Source organism: Dipteris shenzhenensis, chromosome 23, assembly GCF_047967505.1.
Source record: "Dipteris shenzhenensis isolate YYH24624 ecotype China chromosome 23, Dip_SZ_1.0, whole genome shotgun sequence".
NCBI classification, from domain to species: domain Eukaryota; kingdom Viridiplantae; phylum Streptophyta; class Polypodiopsida; order Gleicheniales; family Dipteridaceae; genus Dipteris; species Dipteris shenzhenensis.
This window is the reverse complement of record NC_141618.1, coordinates 21,128,219-21,151,197: the sequence shown is the minus strand read 5'-3', so window position 1 is coordinate 21,151,197 and position 22,979 is coordinate 21,128,219. Positions and strand designations below refer to the sequence as shown.

Below are 22,979 nucleotides of genomic sequence, written 5' to 3'. Positions count from 1 at the left end.
AGGAGAATGCCAAGCTAACTAGGAACGGAATGGAAATATGGAAGGCATAATGGAAAGGTGAAATGGAAAGAAAATGAAAGAACAAGTGCTAGGCAATGATAACCAAAATACTCACATGTAGATAGCTTGATGTTGACTGATGTAATAGACAATAGACAAGTACAACCGTATATAGTGTGACACTAGACTCTAGAAAGCCATAGTGTATATGGGATAGCTCCCAATATGACACGTGGCATGTCTAGGACTCACTAGACTATAAAACACACCTAGAAGACTCATTTTACACTCACTTTGGCTTCATATTCCAACACCCCCCCATGAAGGCAAGGTGAGAGACTACTGGAATGGAACCAAGAACAAAACATGACAATGATAGTCATCAAACTGCGCACCCCATGTAACTCAGAGGCTAAAATCTGAGCGTGTTCAGAGGTTGATCCAAGCACTCTCACGGCTTGAGACTCAACATGCTCAGAGGCTCACGTTATAGCATGGCTACATGACTAGCTCATAGGTCTAGGAATACACCAACATCTTGGAACTCGGCCAGGCTTGATAACGAGACCTATCAAAGCCAATACCTATGGCTCCCACAGTACATCTCCCCTTGGCTTCATAACAGGACATGTTAGGAAGCCACACACAAAAATAGGAAAACCAATACATCTTTTTAGGAGGACTATCCAAAGCAGAGGACCTTTAGACTCAATGAAAACCAAACACTTAATACATATCATTTTAGGGGGGCTACCCAAGGTAGAAGACCCCAAAATACATCAAGTTGTAGTAATAAAAAAATAGATCTCTTATGATAAGAGATGTCCTCCAAGTAGCCACTACACGTGTGCACATCCCGGCGAGTCGATGACGGTGTCGATGAAGCGCTAGGTAGGAATGCCCCAAAATATATGTCGGTGAAGTCCATGGAGTAGGTACATGGAGCACTCACATGATGGCTCAAAATGGCGGAAGGAGAGTCACCAATGTCGAAGTAGAAGCCTCAGGTACCACGACCAATCGGGAAGTCAATCAATGCGAAGTACCTCAAGTACCGATTGAATAAGCAATGTTGAAGAAGTCACTTCTTGATTAGAGTGGTCTATATCAAGCTTGATGTAATGCACTAATTAGAGAGATCACTGTAGTGGAGTGTGTCGGAGTAGTATCGATCAAAAGTGGAGCTCGGGCACCAAGGACAATTGGGCGGTAATCAGAGAAGTCGGAAAGTGTTTGGAGCTCACATCAAGCTCAAAGCAGCTCTAATAGAATGTCGGGCAGAAGGAGCAATGGCGGCTGGAGTAGAGGTTAACGATGAAGAGGATGGACAGCTCCACATTGAGCTAGCTGCATCATGCTTGGGTTGTCAAATCATTGAGCTCCAGAATAAAATTCGCGTGCAGAAACAAATTTCGTCACTTCTTGCAAGGGCTGTAACTTTTCACAGAAAACTCGAATTGCAATGATGTAAAAACGAAATTTGTAGTACTCAATGTCTTCTACAACTTTGCTGAAGACGCAAAGCCATGATTCTACTTCTAGCTCCGGATAGAAGCGTCACATATTCCGCAGGTCATAGAAAGATATAACTGAAGGAAGGAGAAGAGAGGTGGCAGATCATGGCGTGGAGAAGAGAGCTCAAGGAAGGAGAGAAGAGGGCAGCCTTCCAAGGAGGAGGAGGTAGAGTAGCTTCATTGGCCTCCCTCACCTCAACCTCTTGGAAGGGAAAGGGAAAGAGAGAGCAGGGCTAGGAACATGGCTCTGATACCATATGAAGAGACATGGTGGTAGGAGAATGCCAAGCTAACTAGGAACGGAATGGAAATATGGAAAGCATAATGGAAAGAAAATGAAAGAACAAGTGCTAGGCAATGATAACCAAAATACTTACATCTAGATAGCTTGATGTTGACTGATGTAATAGACAATAGACAAGTACAACACTATATAGTGTGACACTAGACTCTAGAAAGCCATAGTGTGGCAGGAAAACATCGATCCAACTGTTGCTGCTCTCCGCTCCTCCTGCTCCCCTCCTCTCCCTGCTCGACTGCTGCTCTCCTCTCCCCGCCCTGCTGCTCCTCCTGCTCCCCTCCTTGCTGCCCCCTCCCTTCCCTCCTGCTGCTCCTCCTCCCTGCTGCTGCTCCTCTCCCCGCTCCTCTTGCTGCCTCTCTCCCCGCTCCCTGCTGCTCCTCCTGCTCCCTCCTTGCTGCCCCATCCCTTCCCTCCTCGCTGCCCCCTCCTACCTGACCTCTCCGCTCTGCCCCCTTCCCCCACGCTGCAGCCTCTCCCCCCTGCGCTGCAGCCTACTCCCCCCCCCCCCCGCGCCTGCTGCTGCTCCCCCTACGCTGTAGCCTGCTGCTCCCCCCCCGCACCTGCTGCTGCTACCTCCCCGCTGCAGCCTGCTGCTCCCCCCCCCCCCCCTGCTGCAACCTTTCCCCTCCTCTTCCCCTTGCTCTTCCTTGCTTCTCCCCCCTCTCCTCCCCTCCTCTCTCCTTCCCCTCTCCTCTACTCCTCTTCTCCCCCTCTCCTCCACTCCTCCTCTCCTCTATCCTCCCCTCCTCCCCTGGTTTCTTCTTCTCTCTCCCTTCTTCTTCACCCTCTCCTTCATCTGGAATACCCCTATTCTCTTATAAGAGTCTTCTAGGTTTCAGGAAAGCGGACGGAGTTTTTATTTTTTCTGTTTGAATCGGCCAACACACCTCGATCGACGAATGGGTTCCCATTCAGTCAATCCGTCTCCGCTCACACCGGCCACGAGAATTGTCACTTTTTCAAAAGACGAGCTACAGCAGTTGCAAAAGGATTTGGAGCATGAGTGTTCCACGACTCTCTTCGCACGCAGTCATGGCTCACACCCCTCCAGGTCACAAGCTAGAGATTGGATGCTGTCGGCGCTTCCTCAGGACCTCGCCCCCCCACCTCAAGGATGTTCGTTTGTTGGGACGAGGTTTCTTTCAGGTGTGCCTAGATTCCCCGGACGTCACGAGAGACCTGCTACAGGCCGGGTTTCTACTTCTAGGCTACAGGATGATCTTTTTGTTTCCTTTTCAGTTGGGATTTGACCCAGTTGAAGAGGACAAGCAAGGAGTTTCTATTTTCATTAGATTCCCTAGTCTTACCTCAGTTTATCACCGGCTTCTTTCAGTTATTGGCGAGAGGTTTGGTGTGGTGGCAGAGATCCCCCCTCTCCCTTGCGAGCCCTCTTCGTCTGCTGAGGCGGTCAGGATGGACGGGGTACCCAGGGTTAGGGTCATTGTCCAAGACCCCAATATTTCAGATGACCACATCATGCTACAGCGACTTGACGGGTCCTTTTTCTGCCAGAGATTTGAGGTTGCAGGTCGGCAGGACCAGTGCAAGATTTGCAGATCCTCGGGGCACTTCGTCAGAGATTGCCCAAAGAAGAAAAAGAGGCCCACAAAGCAACCAGCTCGTACTAGCTTATGACAGAGAGCTGGAGTAGGACCTACCGCTCCACAGACACGGCCTCAAACACGGGCTCCCCCCTCTCCTAGGGCTACTCGAGTCCCTTCGGCACCTCGCGCCACCTCTGGCCCACAGTGGGTTCTGGTCGCGGCTAGGCCCTCTACTTTATTTCACTCCTCCACCTCTTCGGAGGCTACCCCTTGGAGCCTCAGGAGGAGACTACTGTTTAGGAGCCTTGTTCGACTTCACCCTTGGATCAGGCTATACCTTCCTCAGCCGCGCAGGTTGTTGGCACCTCGTCTGCACCACCTTTTGATCAGGATCCAGTACAGGTGCCTCCCTCTTTGGACAAAGGGAAGGGGGTTTTACATTCTCTTCCTGCTTTGATAGGAATCCTTCGTACCCCCTCCCCAGGACTGGCTTAGCTGATCTCTTTTTCTGCTTTGAAGGACCTCTCTAGCCTCCTAGTTGATGATTTTGTACCCTCTACTTTTGGAGAGCCAGTTATCGGCATCCCTATTGAGAGATCCTTCTCTCTCTCACATGTGGATTTTCCTCCCCTTGGACCTCGTGTATATGGAAGGAGGTCTGCTCCGGTAGAGGTTTCTGTTTCCGCCACCAGTACGGGTAAGGTATTCCAACCCACTTTCTCCCGCCGATGAGGATAGCCAGTTGGAATATACAGGGATTGGGCGGCATTCCTCATCGCCGTCGTAGACAACTGATCAGGAATCAGCTCCATCTAGGTGTTTCAGGTGGTTCCCTAGACATTCTTTTTCTTCAGGAACACAAACTGGATATCAGAGATTGCTCCAAGTCAAGTAAGCTGCTATCAGGCCGGACTTTTTGGCTTCCTACCTTGGGAACCAGAGGAGGTACTTGCATTTCAGTTTCAGACTCTATTCTCCCTCTGGTCATTGGACACGGTACCATAACCCCCTCCAGGGCCCAGTGGGTTTTACTTCTGATTGACGGACGTAATTTTGGTTTCCTCAACCTTTATGCTCCGAACAACAGAGGGGACCGTGTTTTGTTTTGGAAAGAGTTGCTCTCGTGGGCTGACATTGTGGGGTCGTGGATTATTGGAGGTGACTTCAACATGGTTGAGGCACCTTTTGATAAGAAAGGGGACAAAGAAGGTGGTATCTACTCCCTTGAGAGAGCAGCCTGGGATGCTTTCTTGTTCAGGTTCAGTGGCAGAGATGTTTGGTCAAATGATGCATTTCTTGTTCAGTCTCAATCACTTTTGTTTTCATGGTCGAACCATAGGGTGCAGATGCCTATCCATGCTCAGATTGACAGATTCTATGTGGGTGACTGGGCTCTTGATAGAGGGGGGACAGTTTGCATTGCACCCGGTGTTTCCACTTCAGACCATTTTCCAGTAATTTTGTCCAGTTCAGAGCCTCATCTGAGAGGACGGTCTCACAGTCTCAAGATCCCAGATGCCTTATACACGGATGAGACTCTCACAGAGGCAGTGTTGGAGATCTGGGTTTCTCATATGCTGGAGGGGGTGGCCGGTACTTCACATGTGGCCACAGCACTTGCCAGTATCAGCGACTTCTATCACTTCGTTGCCAGTGCTCGGCGAGGTGAGGTACTCAGACGAGAGATCGGTATCCGCCGGCAGTTGGCAGCCCTACATAGGGAGGAGCAGAAACGACCATCAGATGCTTGGATACAGGAGCACCTTGCTGCGGCAAGGGCTCATTTGCAGACCTTGCTTGATCAGAGAGCAGAGTATGCCTTCCATGCACGGGAGTCCTTTTGAATACAGATGGGAGGGAGAGTCAATAAACACTTTTTCTCTACACTTGGTCCCAGACAAAGTAGAGAGAGTGTTAGGCAACTTTTTGACTCTGACAGCGTTTTGCAGTCCCATCCGGAAACCGTCATGCATTTAGTGACAGCTTTCTACACCTCCCTACTTTCCGCAGATCCGAACTCACAGGCCAGAGAGATGGCTAGAGATGAAGTTTGGCAGAGTTTACCTATGTTGGTCACTGTAGAGATGTTATGCTCACTTGATGCAGGCTTTACCAACACAGAATTCAAGACTGCTCTCTCTCTGCCCTTCATAAGGGCAAATGCCCTGGTTCCGATGGTCTTACTCCTTTTTTTATAGCCTTTTGGGATATGATAGGTGATCATATTACTTCAGCCCTGCAGGGCATTTGGGACTCGGGTGAGATGCCTGACTCACTAACCGAGGGACTCATTCACCTTCTCCCGAAAGGTGGCAACAGGAATTTTGTATCCCATTGGAGACCCATCACTCTTTTGGGCACTCTTTACAAAATCCTTGCCAAGGCGATCAGCATCCGACTATAGCCCCTTCTTCCAGACCTCATCCATGATACTCCGACAAGCTTTGTGCATGGCAGGAGCATTTTCAATAATATCTTTTCCTTTTGGGAAGCCACAGAGTGGGCTATGCAGGAGTGGCCAGAGGCTAGCAGTTTTACTCTTGGACTTCGAGAAAGCCTATGACAGAGTAGATTGGGGTTTTCGTGAGAGCACTCTTCTACGGTTTGGATTTTCAGATGCTTGGATCAGAGGAGTGGCCTCCCTTTACAGGTCAGCCCACAGCCAGGTTTTGATTGGAGGGGTAAGGGGTGAGAGGTTTCAGATTTCCAGATCAGTTCGTCAGGGATGCCCTTCAGCCCCCTTCCTTTTTCTTTCTGTGGCAGAAGCTATGAGTATCTTCCTTAGATCTCAGGCTGAGCTTTTTGGGTTGAGATTGCCTTTGAGACAGGAGCAGGAGCTTTTTGACTGTGAGTTGGCTGATGACACTGCTATTTTTATTGAGGCCTCCTGGCAGTCACTTGATTCTTTCCAGACAGCCTTGGATATTTTTTGCTCAACTGTAGGGGCACACATTAACTGGCATAAATCCTTTGGCTTTTGGATCAGTGATGAGGACACTCCAAGCTAGGGAGTTGACATTGGTTTTTCCTGGATTCAGAGGGGTGTTCCTATCAGGTATTTGGGATGCCAGGTAGGATTGGACATCTCTCAAGCACAGCAGTTTGCCCCAGTACTAGAAAGTATAAGGAAAAAGCTACTTTTTTGGAGCTCAGTCCAACTCGACCTTGCCTCTAGAGTTGTGGTAGTGAACCGGGTTCTTTTGGCCACCGCCTGGTTTGTGTGTTCTTGCTGGTGCCGGTCTAGGGATTGCATTACTCAATAATGCCAAGGGGCAAATGTTTAAATTGTGCCCCAAGAGAGGGGTAAATGGTGTATCAAGCTAAAGGTCTAGAATGATGACATGTGGCAGAGGGAACCATCTAGGGAACTGAGGGCTTGTGGATAAGCATGAATGAAGAAAATTACGTATCTTTGGATGCTTGCAGTCGACAAGAGAGGCTGGGAGGAAATTTATGATGCCATCGCCTATGATATTATATTGCCTATAATTCGACGGAACAGTAAGGATAGAAAAGTGAGCGTATCAAAGGGAGGCTTCTAGTCGACGAGCTGGACGTAGATGAAGGTGACAGCTTGCAGGAGAATTCGAGAAGGAGATCGTGGGCATCTGGAGAATGATCGCGCAAAAAGGACCAGCTTTAGGAGTTCTAGAGGAGGAGGAGCATGGGTGGTGGAACGACGAGAGAGGTTGGAGAGGCTCGTAGTTGATGGGAGGTCGTGTGAGCGGGAAGCTGAAACCTGTGCGTGAAGGCCGTCGTGTGTGACGAAGAGAGCTTTGTGGGACAAGAAAGCTGCGGTGGTGATTGTGTACGTGACGGGGGTGGGATTTTGATTGCAAGAACTTCGAGTATATGGGCTCAGGAGCACTCAGGCATGGAGAAACACTACACCGGGGGGTGTATGTAAGTCGTGTGAGAGATGCCTAAGGGTAGCCTTGCATCGGGTGACGTGCGTGGGTTGAGGGTTGGAAAGAGCCGTACGGGGTTTCTACGGGCTGATGCTGGGGATCGTGTATGGAAGGAGCAATTGAATGCCAGCTAATGCTGCTAATACAGCGACGTACAGACAGACATTAAATTTCCGTACGGGCTGGTACGGAATCTCAAGCGTGGGCTTGTACGGGCTGCAGTACGAGGTTGTACGGGCCTTAATTTCTGATTGGTATGGACTGGTAGTACGGTGCCTTAATTGCAGGCTGTACGGGCACGTACGGATCATTAAAGATGTCTTCTACGAGCTGTACAGAGGATGGTTGTCATTAAATGCAGGCTGTACGGACTACTATGCATGGTTGTATGGAGTGTAAGTACCTGCTGTCATACGTATGATTGTACGGCTGCTTGTACGGTGAACGTACCTACAGGTTTACAGATGATTGTACCCGCTAGTTTTTTTTTTGAACAGCTTGTGGGCACGAGGGTCATAGGCTGGCCATTGCCTCAAGTTGTGTACTCATGGTTGGGCAGTGTTAAATGCTAATTACCTGGGAGTGAGCAAAGCAATGATCACAGAAGAATGCACACAGAGGTTATGCTTGGGGGTCTTGCTGGCCATTGAGCAGTGGGCTGTGGGTTCATAGTATTCTCAGGCTGACTGTTTTCTGAGTTTTTTTTTTTTTGGAAGTTCAGTTCTAAGTTCAGTCTGTTTTGGGCTGTGTACTCTTTCCCCTCTTTCAAAGAGTCTGTATGTGTTCTAGTCAGATTATGTGGGAGATAGACTTGTTATTTGTGTGCTCTAGAACGTGGTTCATAAGCTCATCATCTACAAGCCCACATTGCAGCTGATCCCTGTGAAGTCTCACCTATCTGATGTGGTGAAGTACATAATTCCTGGTTGTCTTTCCATTTTTTTCCTTAACATCTTTTTTGGCGATCCTGCTGGGGATAGGAGGAGCTTTGAATTGAGATTGGGTACTCAAGACAAAACGGCCTAGAAGAATTGGCTGGGGAAAGTTGCTTGAATTTCTGTGTGGTTAGGGATTGAAACCATGGTTTAGATTCAGTGGCAGAGATGTTTGGTCAGATGATGCATTTCATGTTCAGTCTCAGTCACTTTTGTTTTCATGGTCGAACCATAGGGTGCAGATGCCTATCCATGTCCGGATTGACATATTCTATGTGGATGAATGGGCTCTTGATAGAGGGGGGACAGTTTGCATTGCACCAGGTGTTCCCACTTCCGACCATTTATTGGTAGTTTTGTCCATCTCAAAGCCCCATCTAAGAGGACGGTTCAGTATCAGGATCCCCAATGCCTTATACACGGATGAGACCCTCACAGAGGCAATCTTGGAGATCTGGGTTTCTCACATGCAGGGGGGGTGGCCGGTCCTTCACATGTGGCCACAGAACTTGCCAGTATTAGCAACTTTTATCACTCCCTTGCTAGTGCTCGGCGAGGTGAGGTACTTAGGCGGGAGATTGGTATCTGCCGGCAGTTGGCAGCCTTCCAGAGGGAGGAGCAGAAACGACCATCATATGCTTGGATACAAGAGCGCCTTGCTATGGCAAGGACTCACTTGCAGACATTGCTTGATTAGAGAGCAGAGTATGCTTTCCATGCACGGGAGTCCTTTCGGATATAGATGGGAGGGAGAGTCAATAAACACTTTTTCTCCACACTTGGTCCTAGACATAGTAGAGAGAGTGTCAGGCAGCTTATCGACTCTGACGGCGTTGTGCAGTCTCATCCGGATACCATCATGCACATAGCGACAGCTTTCTATGCCTCCCTTCTTTCCGCAGACCCTGACACACAGGCCAAAGATGTGGCTAGAGATGAGATTTGGCAGAGTTTACCTGTGTTGGTCACACCTGAGATGATATGCTCACTTGATGGACACTTTACCAACACAGAGTTCAAGAGTGCTCTCTGCACCCTTCATAAGGGCAAATGCCGTGGTTCCGATGGTCTTACTACTCCTTTTTTTACAGTCTTTTGGGATATGATAGGTGATCATATTACTTCAGCCCTGCAGGGCATTTGGGACTCGGGTGAGATGCCTGACTCACTGACAAAGGGAGTCATACACCTTATCTCGAAAGGTGGCAATAGGAATTTTGTATCCCATTGGAGACCCATCACTCTTTTGGGCACTCTGTACAAAATCCTAGCCAAGGCGATCAGCATCCGGTTGCAGCCCCTTCTTCCAGACCTCATCCATGATACTCAGACAGGCTTTGTGCATGGCAGGAGCATATTTGATAATATATTTTCCTTTTGGGAAGCCACAGAGTGGGCTATGCAGAGCAAGCAGAGGCTGGAAGTTCTACTCCTGGACTTTGAGAAAGCCTATGATAGAGTAGATTGGGGTTTTCTTGAGGGCACTCTTCTATGGTTTGGATTTTTAGATGCATGCTCCCTTTACAGATCAGCCCACAGGCAGGTTTTGATTGGAGGGGTAAGGGGTGACAGGTTTCAGATTTCCAGAGCAGTTCATTAGGGATGCCCTGTAGTCCCCTTTCTCTTTCTCTTTGTGGCAGAAGCTATGAGTATATTCCTTAGATCTCAGGTAGAGCTTTATGGGTTGAGATTGCCCTTGAGACAGGAGCAGGAGCTTCTTGACTATGAGTTGGCTGATGACACTGCTATTTTTATTGAGGCCTCTTCGCAGTCACTTGATTCTTTCTGGATAGCCTTGGATATTTTTTGCTCAGCTGCAGGGCCACACATTAATTGGCATAAATCGTTTGGCTTTTGGATCAGTGATGAGGACACTCCAGGTTGGGGAGTTGACATTGGCTTTCTTGGATTCAGAGGGGTGTTCCTGTCAAATATTTGGGATGCCATGTAGGGTTGGGCATCTCTCTAGCACAGTAGTTTACCCCAGTACTAGAAAGTATAAGGAAAAAGCTCCTTTTGTGGAGCTCAGCCAAACTCGACCTTGCCTCTAGAGTTGTGGTAGTGAAGCAGGTTCTCTTGGCCATCCCCTGGTTTGTGTGTTCTTGTTGGTGCCGGTCTAGGGATTGCATCACTCAGCTCATTAGACCAGTCATGAATTTTTTATGGAGTGGACTTGATGGCACGGTAGATGTTACAGTGAGGGTGGCCTGGGAGACCATTCTTCTCCCTATATGGGAAGGGGTCCTTAATATCATTGACCTGGACTTGCAGTGCAAGGCATTGCTTTGTAAGGTGGTGGTGAGGGGACTCATGCTTGGGCAGGAACCTTAGAAGGTTTTTTTGGTTTGGACGCATTCAGGCTTGCACACCTACCTTAGGAGATGATTGGGTGGACAGCCCTCGCTGGATTTTTACTTCCGTCTCTCTCAGGTCTTCTATCTCTCCTCTCATGACTGCCATCCTCAAAGCTTGGGGGAGCTTCAGAAACACTCTTTGAAGGGTTCCACCCTCTACCCTTGAAGAGATTGATAGGCAGCTCATTTGGAACGATAGTATACTTGATGAGCATGGCAGACCTTTGGGCACTTCCCATTATATGCAGTGGTCTGGATGGGAGAGAGGCCCCGCCTACACAGTAGGCACTTGGAAGGCTTTTATCAGGGTACCTGAGGAGAGGGGTAGCACGCAGGATTCAGCAGATAGATGTAGCCATCTCGGTGGAATGGACAGTTGAGATGCCTATTACTTCCACCACTTGGATGGGAGCTTTTTCGAGGACAACAATTCCTCTACAGGTGGTCGGGGAAGATGCTCTGGTCTTTGACGTTGGGGATGGAGGTATACTCTTCAGATCCATGGATGATATTCTTCTAGAGGTTGCCTTTCAGCCTGTCAGGATTGCTGGTTTTGTGGACCATGGAGCGGGCTTGCAGTGGTACTTAGATACCAACCCTCTGCTCTTGGCCCTGGGATCCTAGAGGTTGTGGTTATATGGAGGTGCACCTATCAAGTACTTGCAGTGGGACCCAGGGGAGTGGGAGTGGATAGATCATGGGCACCGAGAGAGGGGGATTCCCTTCTTTCGTTTCACAGTTGGTAATGCCAGGAGATTTCAGCTGAGCAGTAGAGGTTGGATTCCCTCCGGAGATCACTCTTTTCTTTTGGCTTTCTATTCATGGAGGGATTGCAGTGAACCTGTGGAGATCACGATTTGGGGCTGATCCCACTTGCCCTCGCTATCACTCTGCAGAGGAGTTAGTGCGACATTGCCTTTGGGACTGCAATCAAGCGAGAATTGTTTGGAAAGGAGTTGCTCGGGTACTCAGCATTTTTCATACTTCCCCTTTCTTCATGACTTGGGGCTCAATCGCATGGTTATCCCTTACTGGGCCCCAGATGTTTTATGAGGGTGAGCCTTCTTCTTGGACACTCTCGATCCGCCGACAGGTGATAGAGCCCTGCTCTCTTCAGGATGTACCACATATTCCTTTCAGAGCTTCACATGTTTGAGTGGACACCTCTTGGGAGATTTTGGCTAGCATTTCCTCTGGGCACATTTGGAGAGCTAGATGCACAGAGGCCTTGGATGACACCGAGATACACCCATCACAAAAGTTCACGGGTATTTGGAGTGACACGGTTCACACTTTGATAGCCATATGGGCTAGCATGCAGGGCCCTTCACAGGCAGCCTCTTCTAGGAGGACTGTATTTCTTCGAGTTTGGAGGGGTTCTCCCTTTTTCTCGGAGGTTGCTACCGGATTGAGATGGCACTATCAGCCCCAATCCTTTCTTTTTTGCTCTTGAGCTTTTCGTGCATTGCATGGTGTATCCCGTATTCCCGTATGGAGCTTGCTCTAACGGTTTTCTTTAATACTTAATAGAAGTCTCTTTTTTGGGGGAAAAAAAAAATTCATCTCTTTCTTGGTAGCCAATTAACCCCTGTAGAAGGAGTGCCAATCGAATTTATAGATGAAAATGTCATTGCAAGGCTGGCTGCCTTGTAGGAAGTCTTAGATTTACGTAGAAGGGACAACCCTAACAAACTGATTTGGAAATCTGAAATCCTGGCTCCTCTTGTCCTCTGGAGAAGTACCTTGCTATACGTTGATCAATAAAGAGAAGAGATTGAGAGCCCAGGTGTCGAAGAGTCCTTTCCAAAAACCTCAATTCTCTCTGTTGTATGCTTTCTCAAGTAGGGAAATCGCCGAAGGCTGATGGCTCTCTTTGGCCAATTAAACTGCTCGCCAAAACAAGAAAATAGTATTAAAAATGCTATTGCCATGCTTGAATCTAGTCTAAGTCTCATGAATGAGATTAGGAAGAGGTTGGAATGTCAAGCTGACTATCTTAGCAAGGATCGTATGGCAGTGTCGTGAAGAGTGATAAGCCTCCACTCAGTGATCAAGGTCTTCACCCCTGGATCTTATGAATTAGGCCTTTCAAGAGGGAAGGAGGCATAATGCTGCTGTCCAATTCTTGGGAAGACGCTATGATAGACTTCCCAATGGAGTTCCATTGTCTCATGAATAAAATGGGAGTGACACCATCATCACCAAGACACTTGCCCTTGACGGCAAGGAAAGCCCAGCACCAAACTATTGAGTTAACAAGAATGTTGGTTTGCACTTGCGATAATTCAGAGTGTCCTGTTAAAGACTCCATTGGGTGGTAGTATTCGTTTCCACACTCTCTCCTAGAACTTTTTTGTTTCAGGTTTAAATTATAGTCGCAAGTAAATAATCCATACACATGCTAGCAAGATCCATCTATTGTCAATCAGTTTCATAAACAAAGTTGATTTTGTGTAAGGTACTTTTATTTGGAGTCGAATCATTAATGTTCAAGAAAACATCCCACATCATTTTAACACTAATCTTGGCCTTCGTTCTAGTAGTTCATGCCCTACACCATGAGAGTATACTCAAGATGAAAGCAACAAATTGAAAAAACAAACATGATAGTCAAAATTTACAAAGTGAGGACACACAAAATAAATAAATAGTGATATGGAGCTAGCTACCCTCCCAATTGGTGCTAACAAAAAACTGATATTTACTATTTTTCCTAGTCAGATTTGGATTACTCTAGCATGTATGTCCACGAAAGTATAAATACTACTAGCTTTGTTTTTAACACGAGTGCAGAAGTGCATGTGGGCACTACCTCCTAGTCTTATTTAGAGCTTATGGTTTAATTTAGATTGGCATAACCTTTCTCCTAAGCAGCCACTAATAATAATTACGCGTGGAAATTCTTAAAAACAGAATTCAACTCCCCACTCTAGAGCTCCCTCCAAGGAAGTAGTGCTAATAAACCAGCATTTGCCTGTCCAAAATCCTATATCTTGACCATGTTTCCTTATTGCAGATATCTCAGATAATTCTGTCATATCAAGTGCTGGCTTTAGTAGTCAAGTGTTGCCAGAGACACCTTTGCAGAAACCAGGGAACAAGGCAGATTTCCACGATTTTGCGAGAGACGGTGTTGAAACTCCCCGAGTAAAAAAAATGGAAGCACATCAAAGTAAACTGGCTCCTGCAGTTCCAGACAGTACCAAGAATGGAACAGCAAGCATATCTATGGACAGTTCCCGTCAATGTTTGCTTTTACTATGCTCAGAAGATTCTTTGCGTGTGTATTATATATCATCATTATTAAAAGTGAGTTCAATTGTAGTTTCTTCGTACCAGCAGTTCTTCAAAAGGCCTGCTGCAAGCTTGTTGAACTGAATTTCTGTTTTAATACATTTCTTCCAAGGTGGTTAACCTGAAATTATGCTTTAATACATTACCGAATATTTTGCAGGGTGTATGCTCTCCTTCTTTGAAAGTTAGATTCGATAACTCCTGTTGTTGGACATCAACATTTCAGACTCCCAGTGATAGAGTTGGACTTATTCTAGTATACAAGACAGGGCAGATTGAGTTCCGGTAAGCAGTGTGTTTTTGTGTCCATTCCATTAGAGGTATATATTCGTTGTCTAGTCATTTTCTGTGTGTGTTAACATTGATACCTTGGTTTTTTCCCACCAGGTGTTTGCCAGACTTAAAGGTGTTAAAGTCAGCAACATTTGATAACTTTCTGAAGTGGCAAGTTGAGCCCAACCTCAGTTTTTTAAGAACAATATCATGTACAGTCAATGGACAAATAGCTTTGGTATGTGGTATCTCTTCGACAGGCTTAGAATTTTGTAGGAGATAAAAATACTCTAATGGATCAGCAGCTTCTTTCTTGATTGGTACATGTATTACAATATAACAAAGCCGTGCTTGCTGGATAACAGGTTGATTGTGACAGGGAAGTTCTTTTCTGGTCCATTCTTGATAAGAAACATGATCTGAGGTATTTTGTCTAGATATTTGACATTTTACAGATGTGAATCCAGATGTTTTCCACTCGTTGAAAAAAATGTGTTCAGATCCCGCTGTTTTTGTGCAGGCTGCCAGTATTTTCCCAATCTTTTTGTCCGAAAGCAGTGACCAGGGTCACAGATGATATTACAGTCACTGACTCCCCCAAAAAACCAAAAAAGGTTTGTCTCCACAGAATGCATAGGGCTGTAAAAACTAGTTATTTGAATGCCTTTGAATTCTGATCATCATTGATGAGTTGCATTTCTGCTTGATTTTGGATAATACCAACACTTTTTCTCTCCTTTTGATGGTCAGAGGCTTCTGGGAAGAATGAAAGTAAAAAAAGGTGCTATTCAAAACATTCCCGATAAGGAAGACGAACGAATGACGAATCAGAAAATCATGGAGCTCGATCAGCTTTTTACACCAAACGGTGTCATATCCTTGCCCTCCTATGAGTCCACTGACGAATCCCGGTCTGATAACTCATCACTTTATGAAATGAGTAGCGTCAGCCTTGATATAGGTAATAACTTTGCCCTGCAGAATATTAAATAATAATCTTTTTTTCAATCTTTTGGATGAATAACTTCATCATTTGACGTAGATGTAGACAAGTTCCTTTGCAAGCACTTCTACAAGTGTCTACCTGTGTTCCAGATGATCTTGAAATTGAAGACGAAGCCCCTCAAAAGAGTAGTACCAAAACCTCAAGTCAGCACAGCTTGATCAGCAAAGCAAAACGAAGAGTGAAAGGTAAATTGGATTGCTCGATAAGGGATAACATTTTTTTAAAAAAATAAGATGTATCTGAATTTGAAAGTTATATCTCACATGTACAAGTTCTTGTTTCTTTATTGTACCCATCCACCTTCCAACGTGAACTCTGGTCTGTGGATTTGCATCCAGGCAAAGAGAAATCACAGAAGTCTGATGCAGCAAATGAAATACAACATGCTGACGTGCCACAAGTGGGCCGTGCTCGCACAATTGACGAAATCAAGGCATCTTATGGACAAGGCAAAGAACAAGTATTTATTTTCCCCAGGATCTTTGTTTTTTTGTCGACTCTTCCATTGACTCTCAGTCACATATGTTTTATCTTAAGTGATATATGACAGCATAAATCAGGGGTTTCATTTTGGGGGCAAAAGAACTTTGCATCATATTACATCAAAACCTAACTCTTGAGAGGCAACCCGTAGACCAAGAAATCTACGTAGGCATATTGGCCAAGAAGCACATGGCACAACTGAAATTCCTAAAGACACATTGGAGAGGTATCTCGTTCATAAACACATCTTTTCGTGATCTGAATAGGGAGTCGAAGTCAACACAAACATGCCATTCCATAATTTGGAGTGGACTTATATAGTCCTTCCCTAGTGTCAAAAACTAATGCTAATCATAGTCTTCACTAAATCAGCAAACTTTGCAATTTTATTATAGCCATCCTTAGCCAAAGGAAAAACTATAACTGTTGATTATGCATCCGTGAGCTAGGATTGTAGAAGAGTGTGGGGTAGAAGAGATGCATCATGGCGCAAAGAGTGAGAGCACAAGTGAGGCAAAATCCATGTATTAGAATGAAGGAATGACCTCCATTTTATAAAAAGAGAGGATGGTGTAGGCACTTGTTGGAATATGAAGCCAAAAGTGATTAAAAAATGAGTGTACTAGATGTCTAGGGGGTGTTTTATAGTCTAGTGAGTCCTAGACATGCCACGTGTCATATTAGGAGTTATCCCATATACACTATGGCTTTCTAGAGTCTAGTGTCACACTATATAGTGTTGTACTTGTCTTGAGTCTTTTGATATCAGTCAACATCAAGCTATCTACATGTGAGTATTTTGGTTATCATTGCCTAGCACTTGTTCTTTCATTTTCCTTTCCATTTTGCTTTTCATTATGCTTTCTACATTTCCATTCCATTCCTAGCTAGCTACATATGGTATCAGAGCCATGTTCCTAGCCCTGCTCTCTCTTTCCCTTTCCCTTCCAAGAGGTTGAGGTAAGGGAGGCCAATGAAGCTACTCTAACCAGGTGTCAATGACATCAGAACTACGGTCATTCATCCGACCAGAATACTTTTCCGCCGTGTAATTGGCAATATTAGGTACTTTAGCCTTCATAGGCTCGACCGTATGGACACTAGACTCCGGTTCCATTGGAGCCTTTCCCTTCTCATCTCGAGAAGGTCTGGCAGACATACTGTGTATTACTCTTCTAAGTTCAGACTGCCCTGCATTGGCCTATAACTGTTGCGCTAATAACTGTTGCAAGGCATCCTCAAGTAATGCAATCCTACCAGATAAGGTGTGAGCTCCTGGGCGCAACACCTGCTGGGTCGACCGGACTCCTGACTCACCAGGGTCCCTCCTGGAAGCCCCTTCTTCTACTTTCATTCAGTTCAATGGGTGTTTTGGTTTGTTTTGTTTTGTAATTTAAAAAAAAAAAAAAAACACCACTAGAACACTGTATTTACAAACTGACACAATTCCCTATACTAGGGAATACCTGCAATCCAAGCTTCACACTAACTAGGCATTTGACACAGGCATATATCCAAATAGCGCTTTTCCCTATACTAGGGAAATTCCTGCAAGTCAACTCTGACTGAAGCACACAGGCATATGCACAGGCAGAATCTATCCCTGCTACAAACCACAAGTCTATATACGGACTGGCTGTCCCTTTATGCACACTGCAACCCATGAACTAAATCTGTTTCTAACAAAACATAAATGACAGAAACAAAAGGGAAAATGGGTAAAGTGCTCCTTGGTCTATAAATTCAACATTATGGAGTCCCCGAAGCCTGCTCTCTGATCGAAATCTGCTCTCCGACCGCTTCAGATCAGCCCGTCGCGTGGAGGTCAAGTCAGCCCGTGTTTCGTCAGGTCAGCCCGTGTTTCGTCAGGTTAGCCCGTCGCATGGAGGTCAAGAGCCCAATTTTGTTCTCCGTTTGGCGTCACGCGAAGCTCTCTGATTACACGCCCACGCTGTTCGTCGTTCGATCACGCTTCGTCCATCCCTTCGCCCTTCTTGAAGCTCTGGTCTTCCGTCACAAAACTTGCGTGGTTTATCAACCATCGCACATCCCGCAAGACTGCCATCGACCCTGCTAAGTGACGTTCATTGTTGCACTGCAGATTAAGGCCTCGACGACTTTCTCTAGTGCAAGCAGGTTCCTTGAGCACTAGCTATTGCATCGTCCTTGTGACTGGCACACAGAGAAGAGTGACGTTCAAGCCCCTACGCTCCTGCGACAAGTTATCAGCCTAGAGCACAAAACCTGCCCGTCAAATTCCTCCACAGGTCTTTCAATTCACGCTCACGTTGGACTTCTCGTCCAAACCCACAGATCCCCTCTAGATTTATTTATTTTTTTCGTCAACCTTACAGCTCTGATACCAAATGTTAACCACTAACTTCTAACTACAGACAAATCACGGGAGAAGCACCAATATTGTTCCACCCAGCCAACCTTGCTGAAACGTGAGAGCCAACTGAGAAAAATCTAATTCCCAACCATACGTGAAAGCTCATTCTCACCTCTCGCTAGTTTCAACAAGCCCCATCTCCCTAGATGGATCTAGATGCCACATGTCATCATTATAGGGCCTTACTAATGCAACATTTCACCCCTCTCTTGGGATGCTTTAGTTTCCTTTGCCCCTAGGCACATTTCTTGCATTAGACCCTTAGCCTTAGATCCACCTAGTCTGGTGCTATTAACCCTCACCTAGGACCTTGACATTAATTCCCTCCCGATCATTTGCATGAAGCGCAAACAAAATATATTACAAATATAGATCCTTTAACGGAAATGTCGACTGATTCTTTCGAGGTCATGCTACCTCGGCTAGAGCGTAACAAAGGTTGAGCTCCAAAAAAGGAGCTTTTTCCTTATACTTTCTAGTACTGGGGCAAACTGTTGTGCTGGAGAGATGCCCAATCCTACCTAGCATCCCAAATATCTGACAGGAACACCCCTCTGAATCCAAGAAAAGCCAAAGTCAACTCCCCAGCCTGGAGTGTCCTCATCACTAATCCAAAAGCCAAACGATTTATGCCAATTAATGTGTGCCCCTGCAGCTGAGCCAAAAATATCCAAGGCTCTCCGAAAAGAATCAAGTGACTGTGAAGAGGCCTGAATAAAAATAGCAGTGTCATCAGCCAACTCATAGTCAAGAAGCTCCTCCTCCTGTCTCAAGGGCAATCTCAACCCATAAAGCTCAGCCTGAGATCTAAGGAAGATACTCATAGCTTCTGCCACAAAGAGAAAGAGGAAGGGGGCTAAAGGGCATCCTTGACGAACTGATCTGGAAATCTAAAACTTGTCACCCCTTACCCCTCCAATCAAAACCTGGCTGTGGGCTGATCTGTAAAGGGAGGCCACCCCTCTAATCCATGCATCTGAAAATCCAAACCGTAGAAGAGTGCCCTCAAGAAAACCCCAATCTACTCGGTCATAAGCTTTCTCAAAGTCCAGGAGTAGAACTACCAGGCTCTGCATAGCCCACTCTGTGGCTTCCCAAAAGGAAAATATATTATCAAATATGCTCTTGCCATGCACAAAGCCTGTCTGAGTATCATGGATGAGGTCTGGAAGAAGGGGCTGCAACCGGATGCTGATCGCCTTAGCTAGGATTTTGTACAGAGTGCCCAAAAGAGTGATGGGCCTCCAATGGGATACAAAATTCATGTTGCCACCTTTCGGGATAAGTGTATGAGTCCCTCGGTCAGTGAGTCAAGCATCTCACCTGAGTCCCAAATGCCCTGCAGGGCTGAAGTAATATGATCACCTATCATATCCCAAAAGGGTGTAAAAACAGGAGGAGTAAGACCATCGGAACCAGGGCATTTGCCCTTATGAAGGGCGGAGAGAGCACTCTTGAACTCTGTGTTGGTAAAGTGTGCATCAAGTGAGCATATCATCCTGATGTGACCAACACAGGTAAACTCTACCAAATCTCATCTCTAGCCACATCTCTGGCCTGTGTGTCAGGATGTGCGGAAAGAAGGGAGGCATAGAAAGCTGTCGCTAAGTGCATGACGGTATTCGGATGAGACTGCAAAACGCTGTCAAGTCAATAAGCTGCTTGACACTCTCTCTACTATGTCTGGTACCAAGTGTAGAGAAAAAGTGTTTATTGACTCTCCCTCCCATCTGTATTCAAAAGGACTCTGTGTATGGAAGGCATACTCTGCTCTCTGATCAAGCAATGTCTGCAAGTCAGCCCTTGCCGTAGCAAGGCGCTCCTGTACCCAGGCATTTGATGGTCGTTTTTGCTCCTCCCTCTGTAAGGCTGCCAACTGCTGGTGGATACTAATCTCCCGCCTCAATACCTCACCTCGCCGAGCACTAGCAACGGAGTGATAAAAGTCGCTGAGACTGGCAAGTGCTGTGGCCACATGTGAAGGACCGGCCAGCCCCCCTTGCATGTGAGAAACCTAGATATCCAAGACTGCCTTTGTGAGGGTCTCATCCGTGTATAAGGCATCGGGGATCCTGATACTGTGAGACCGTCCTCTCAGATGGGGCTCTGAGATGGACAAAACTAACCCGGCATGTAGCAGGTCTCTCGTGACGTCTAGGGAATCTAGGCACACCTGAAAGAAACCTCGTCCCAACAAACGAACATCCTTAAGGTGGGGGGCGAGCTCCTGAGGAAGCGCCGCAAGCATGCAATCTCTAGCTTGTGACTTGGAGGGGTGGGAGCCATGGATGCGTGCGAAGAGAGTCGTGGAACACTCATGCTCCAAATCCTTTTGCAACTGCTATAGCTCGTTTTTTGAGAAAGTGATGGTTCTCGCGGCCGGTGTGGGCGGTAACAGATTGACTGAGTGGGAACCCATTCGTCAATCGAGGTGGAAAAGGCCGATTCAAACGCAAGGAAGAACTCTGTCCGCTTTCCTGTAGCCCAGGAGACCCATAAAGGATAAAAGGGTACTCTAGATGAGGGAAGAGGGTGAAAGGAAGGAGGGAGAGAGAGGATGAGCAGAGGAGTCAGCAAAAGGGGGTGGCAGCAAGAGGAGAGGAGGGGGGGATAGAGGAGAGGAGTGGAGGAGAAGGGGGGGGGGGAAGGTGGGGGGAGCAGCAGGTAGGGGGGAGGTGGGGGAGGAGGCAGCGCACGGGGGGGGGGGCTGCAGCAGCGCGAGGGGGGCCGCAGCAGCAAGGGAGGGGAGTTGAGGGGGGAGGTGGGGGGTAGGGGGGAGGGGAGGGAGGAGAAGCAAGGAGGGGAGGGAGGAGGCGGGGGGAGCAGCAGGTAGGAGGGAGGGGAGGGAAGAGGCAATGCGTGGGGGAGGAGGCAGTGCACAGGGGGGGGCTGCAGCAGTGAGGGAGGGGAGTTGGGGGGGCAGGGGAGGGAGGGGGCAGCAAGGAGGGAAGGGGAGGGGGGGGGGGGAGAAGCAAGGAGGGGGAGGACCTCGTTTAACTACACAATGATTCAATAATAGATGGGCACATACATACCGAACAAGCAATCGATAGCTACTCGAGCACATTGGGAGAAATTTGGCATTACACTCCAAAAGCATACTCACTTTTGGTGATGATTGTGGAGAACCTATTGGAAGAGAGAAATCTCCATGTTCGTTTGACTCTTCTAGCACGTTAAATCCTAGTTAGCACCTAGAGGCAAATCTTTGGTGTTGGATCTCGAGGTGCATGGTGGAGAGGGAGAGAGAGAGAGGGTAGGCTAGGGAGAGAGATAATAATACTCAAGGAGAGGCATAATGAAATGGAAATGAAATAGCAAGAGCAATGAACAAAATGAAAGTACTCACATGTATACCAAAGAGCTTGTAGGCTTGATACGTGATTGATTTGACACCAGATAATTGCAGCTCTTATATAGAGCGCGCGCGCACACACACACATCTGAACATCAATGCATATGGGAAACTCCCAATGTGACACATGACATCCACATGACACACTAGACTAGAACTCACACTAGAACATACCAAACTGACTCATCTTGACTCCATTTCCTAACACCCCCCATGGAGAAAAGGTGAGTGGCTACTGGAATGGAACCAAGAACATAACAATGATGGTCATTAAATGGTGCAATGACGGTCTAGTGTAAGAGATTACAAAGATATGGTGTTGTAGGCATAAAGTCAACCCTATGGTTGGCCAGTAGTACTTGGGTACTATATATACCAAGTACTTGTATTGTTTCATTTGAACATTTCTATTGGGGCTTTCTTGTGTGTGCACTCTTGCCCACTTGTGTTCACAACCTGTCTCCACTTTGTTCCTACATTTGGTATCAGAGCGCTTCTGTCTCTAGAGCCCATTCCCACGCTTGCTTCTAGACTCCTGCAAGCTTGGTGCTCCAGTGCGCGTTCCTGGTTCTCACATTCAGCTCTCCAGCTTTCGTTTGAGGTAGCTCCAACAGTCCAGCAGCTGTTTTTTGACATTTTGAGGTCTGATTTCGATGTTTTTTGAAATTTCTTAGTTGCCCGCATACAAACAAGCCTGTCCCACACCATTTCAAGCGGTGGGGGGGGGGTATTTCCTGTTTTTTATCCGTACAGTCCATACGGATCTGTCCGTACAATTGCACGACAGTGCAAGGACTCTGTACGACTTGTTGAAACCTGATTTCGAGTCCGTATGACTTGTTAGAAGGCGATTCGAGCAGTTTTCGGCTGTTTTTCGGTGTTTTTGCTCAGATCTGGACTCTTTTCAGCTCCATCCTCTCCTGGGTGTGTTCCAGCAGCTCCAAGCTCTTCTCTACACATCTATTGTATTCAGAAGTACTCCCGATAGCTTCATTCAGCTCCAACCAGCTCACTTCAGCTCCTTTGTCATCTCCAACATGCCCACACAGTTAGTGGACTGTTTTGCAGGTGGTTTGGTAAGTGTTTTGAGCTGTGTATTTCGCTTCAGGACTGTTTTTCCAGCCCATACTCTTGCACTCTCAGGTGCATTTGCAGATACTCTGCATTGTTGGGTGCATTTGCAGTTACTCTACAGTTGTGGATGCCTTTGAGCTCTGTTGGATGCATTTGAGCACCCATGGGTGCGCTATTTCAGATTTGGGTTGTGCATTTTCAGTTTGGGATTGCACTTCAGATTGCAGCAGAGTGCAATGATTGGTTGATGCCATTTTTGTAGTGATTGCATTATGCAGTCAATGGCATTTTAGAGCAGCTAGTCGTACTTAGCATTTGCAGCCAGTATTAGTTTGGGATTTGCAGGCACATTTGCAGCCAGTTGCACTTTTGGGACTTGCAATTCTTTTTGCAGGTACATTTACAGCTTGTGGGTATCCCATGTTGTATCATGTCGACTCTTTCAGTCAGTTTTGGCAATTTGTCCAAGGGTGACAAGCTGGATGGACCAAACTATGTCTTGTGGTCATTCATGCTTAAGAAGATCTTGGTTGGTAAGGGCTTGTG

General features: G+C 46.7%; 1 protein-coding gene across 1 annotated transcript in view; it reads left to right on the top strand.

The window, feature by feature from the left end:
- Positions 1–22,979, top strand: part of LOC147887107 (uncharacterized) — a 203,402-nt gene that overhangs the window by 165,042 nt on the left and 15,381 nt on the right. Inside the window, exons 16-23 of the mRNA XM_087394519.1 lie at positions 13,573–13,865; positions 14,011–14,135; positions 14,238–14,361; positions 14,489–14,547; positions 14,644–14,737; positions 14,874–15,084; positions 15,219–15,314; positions 15,468–15,589. Of these exons, the coding sequence (XP_087250645.1) occupies positions 13,573–13,865; positions 14,011–14,135; positions 14,238–14,361; positions 14,489–14,547; positions 14,644–14,737; positions 14,874–15,084; positions 15,219–15,314; positions 15,468–15,589 (1,124 nt within the window). The remainder of the gene's footprint in view (positions 1–13,572; positions 13,866–14,010; positions 14,136–14,237; positions 14,362–14,488; positions 14,548–14,643; positions 14,738–14,873; positions 15,085–15,218; positions 15,315–15,467; positions 15,590–22,979) is intronic.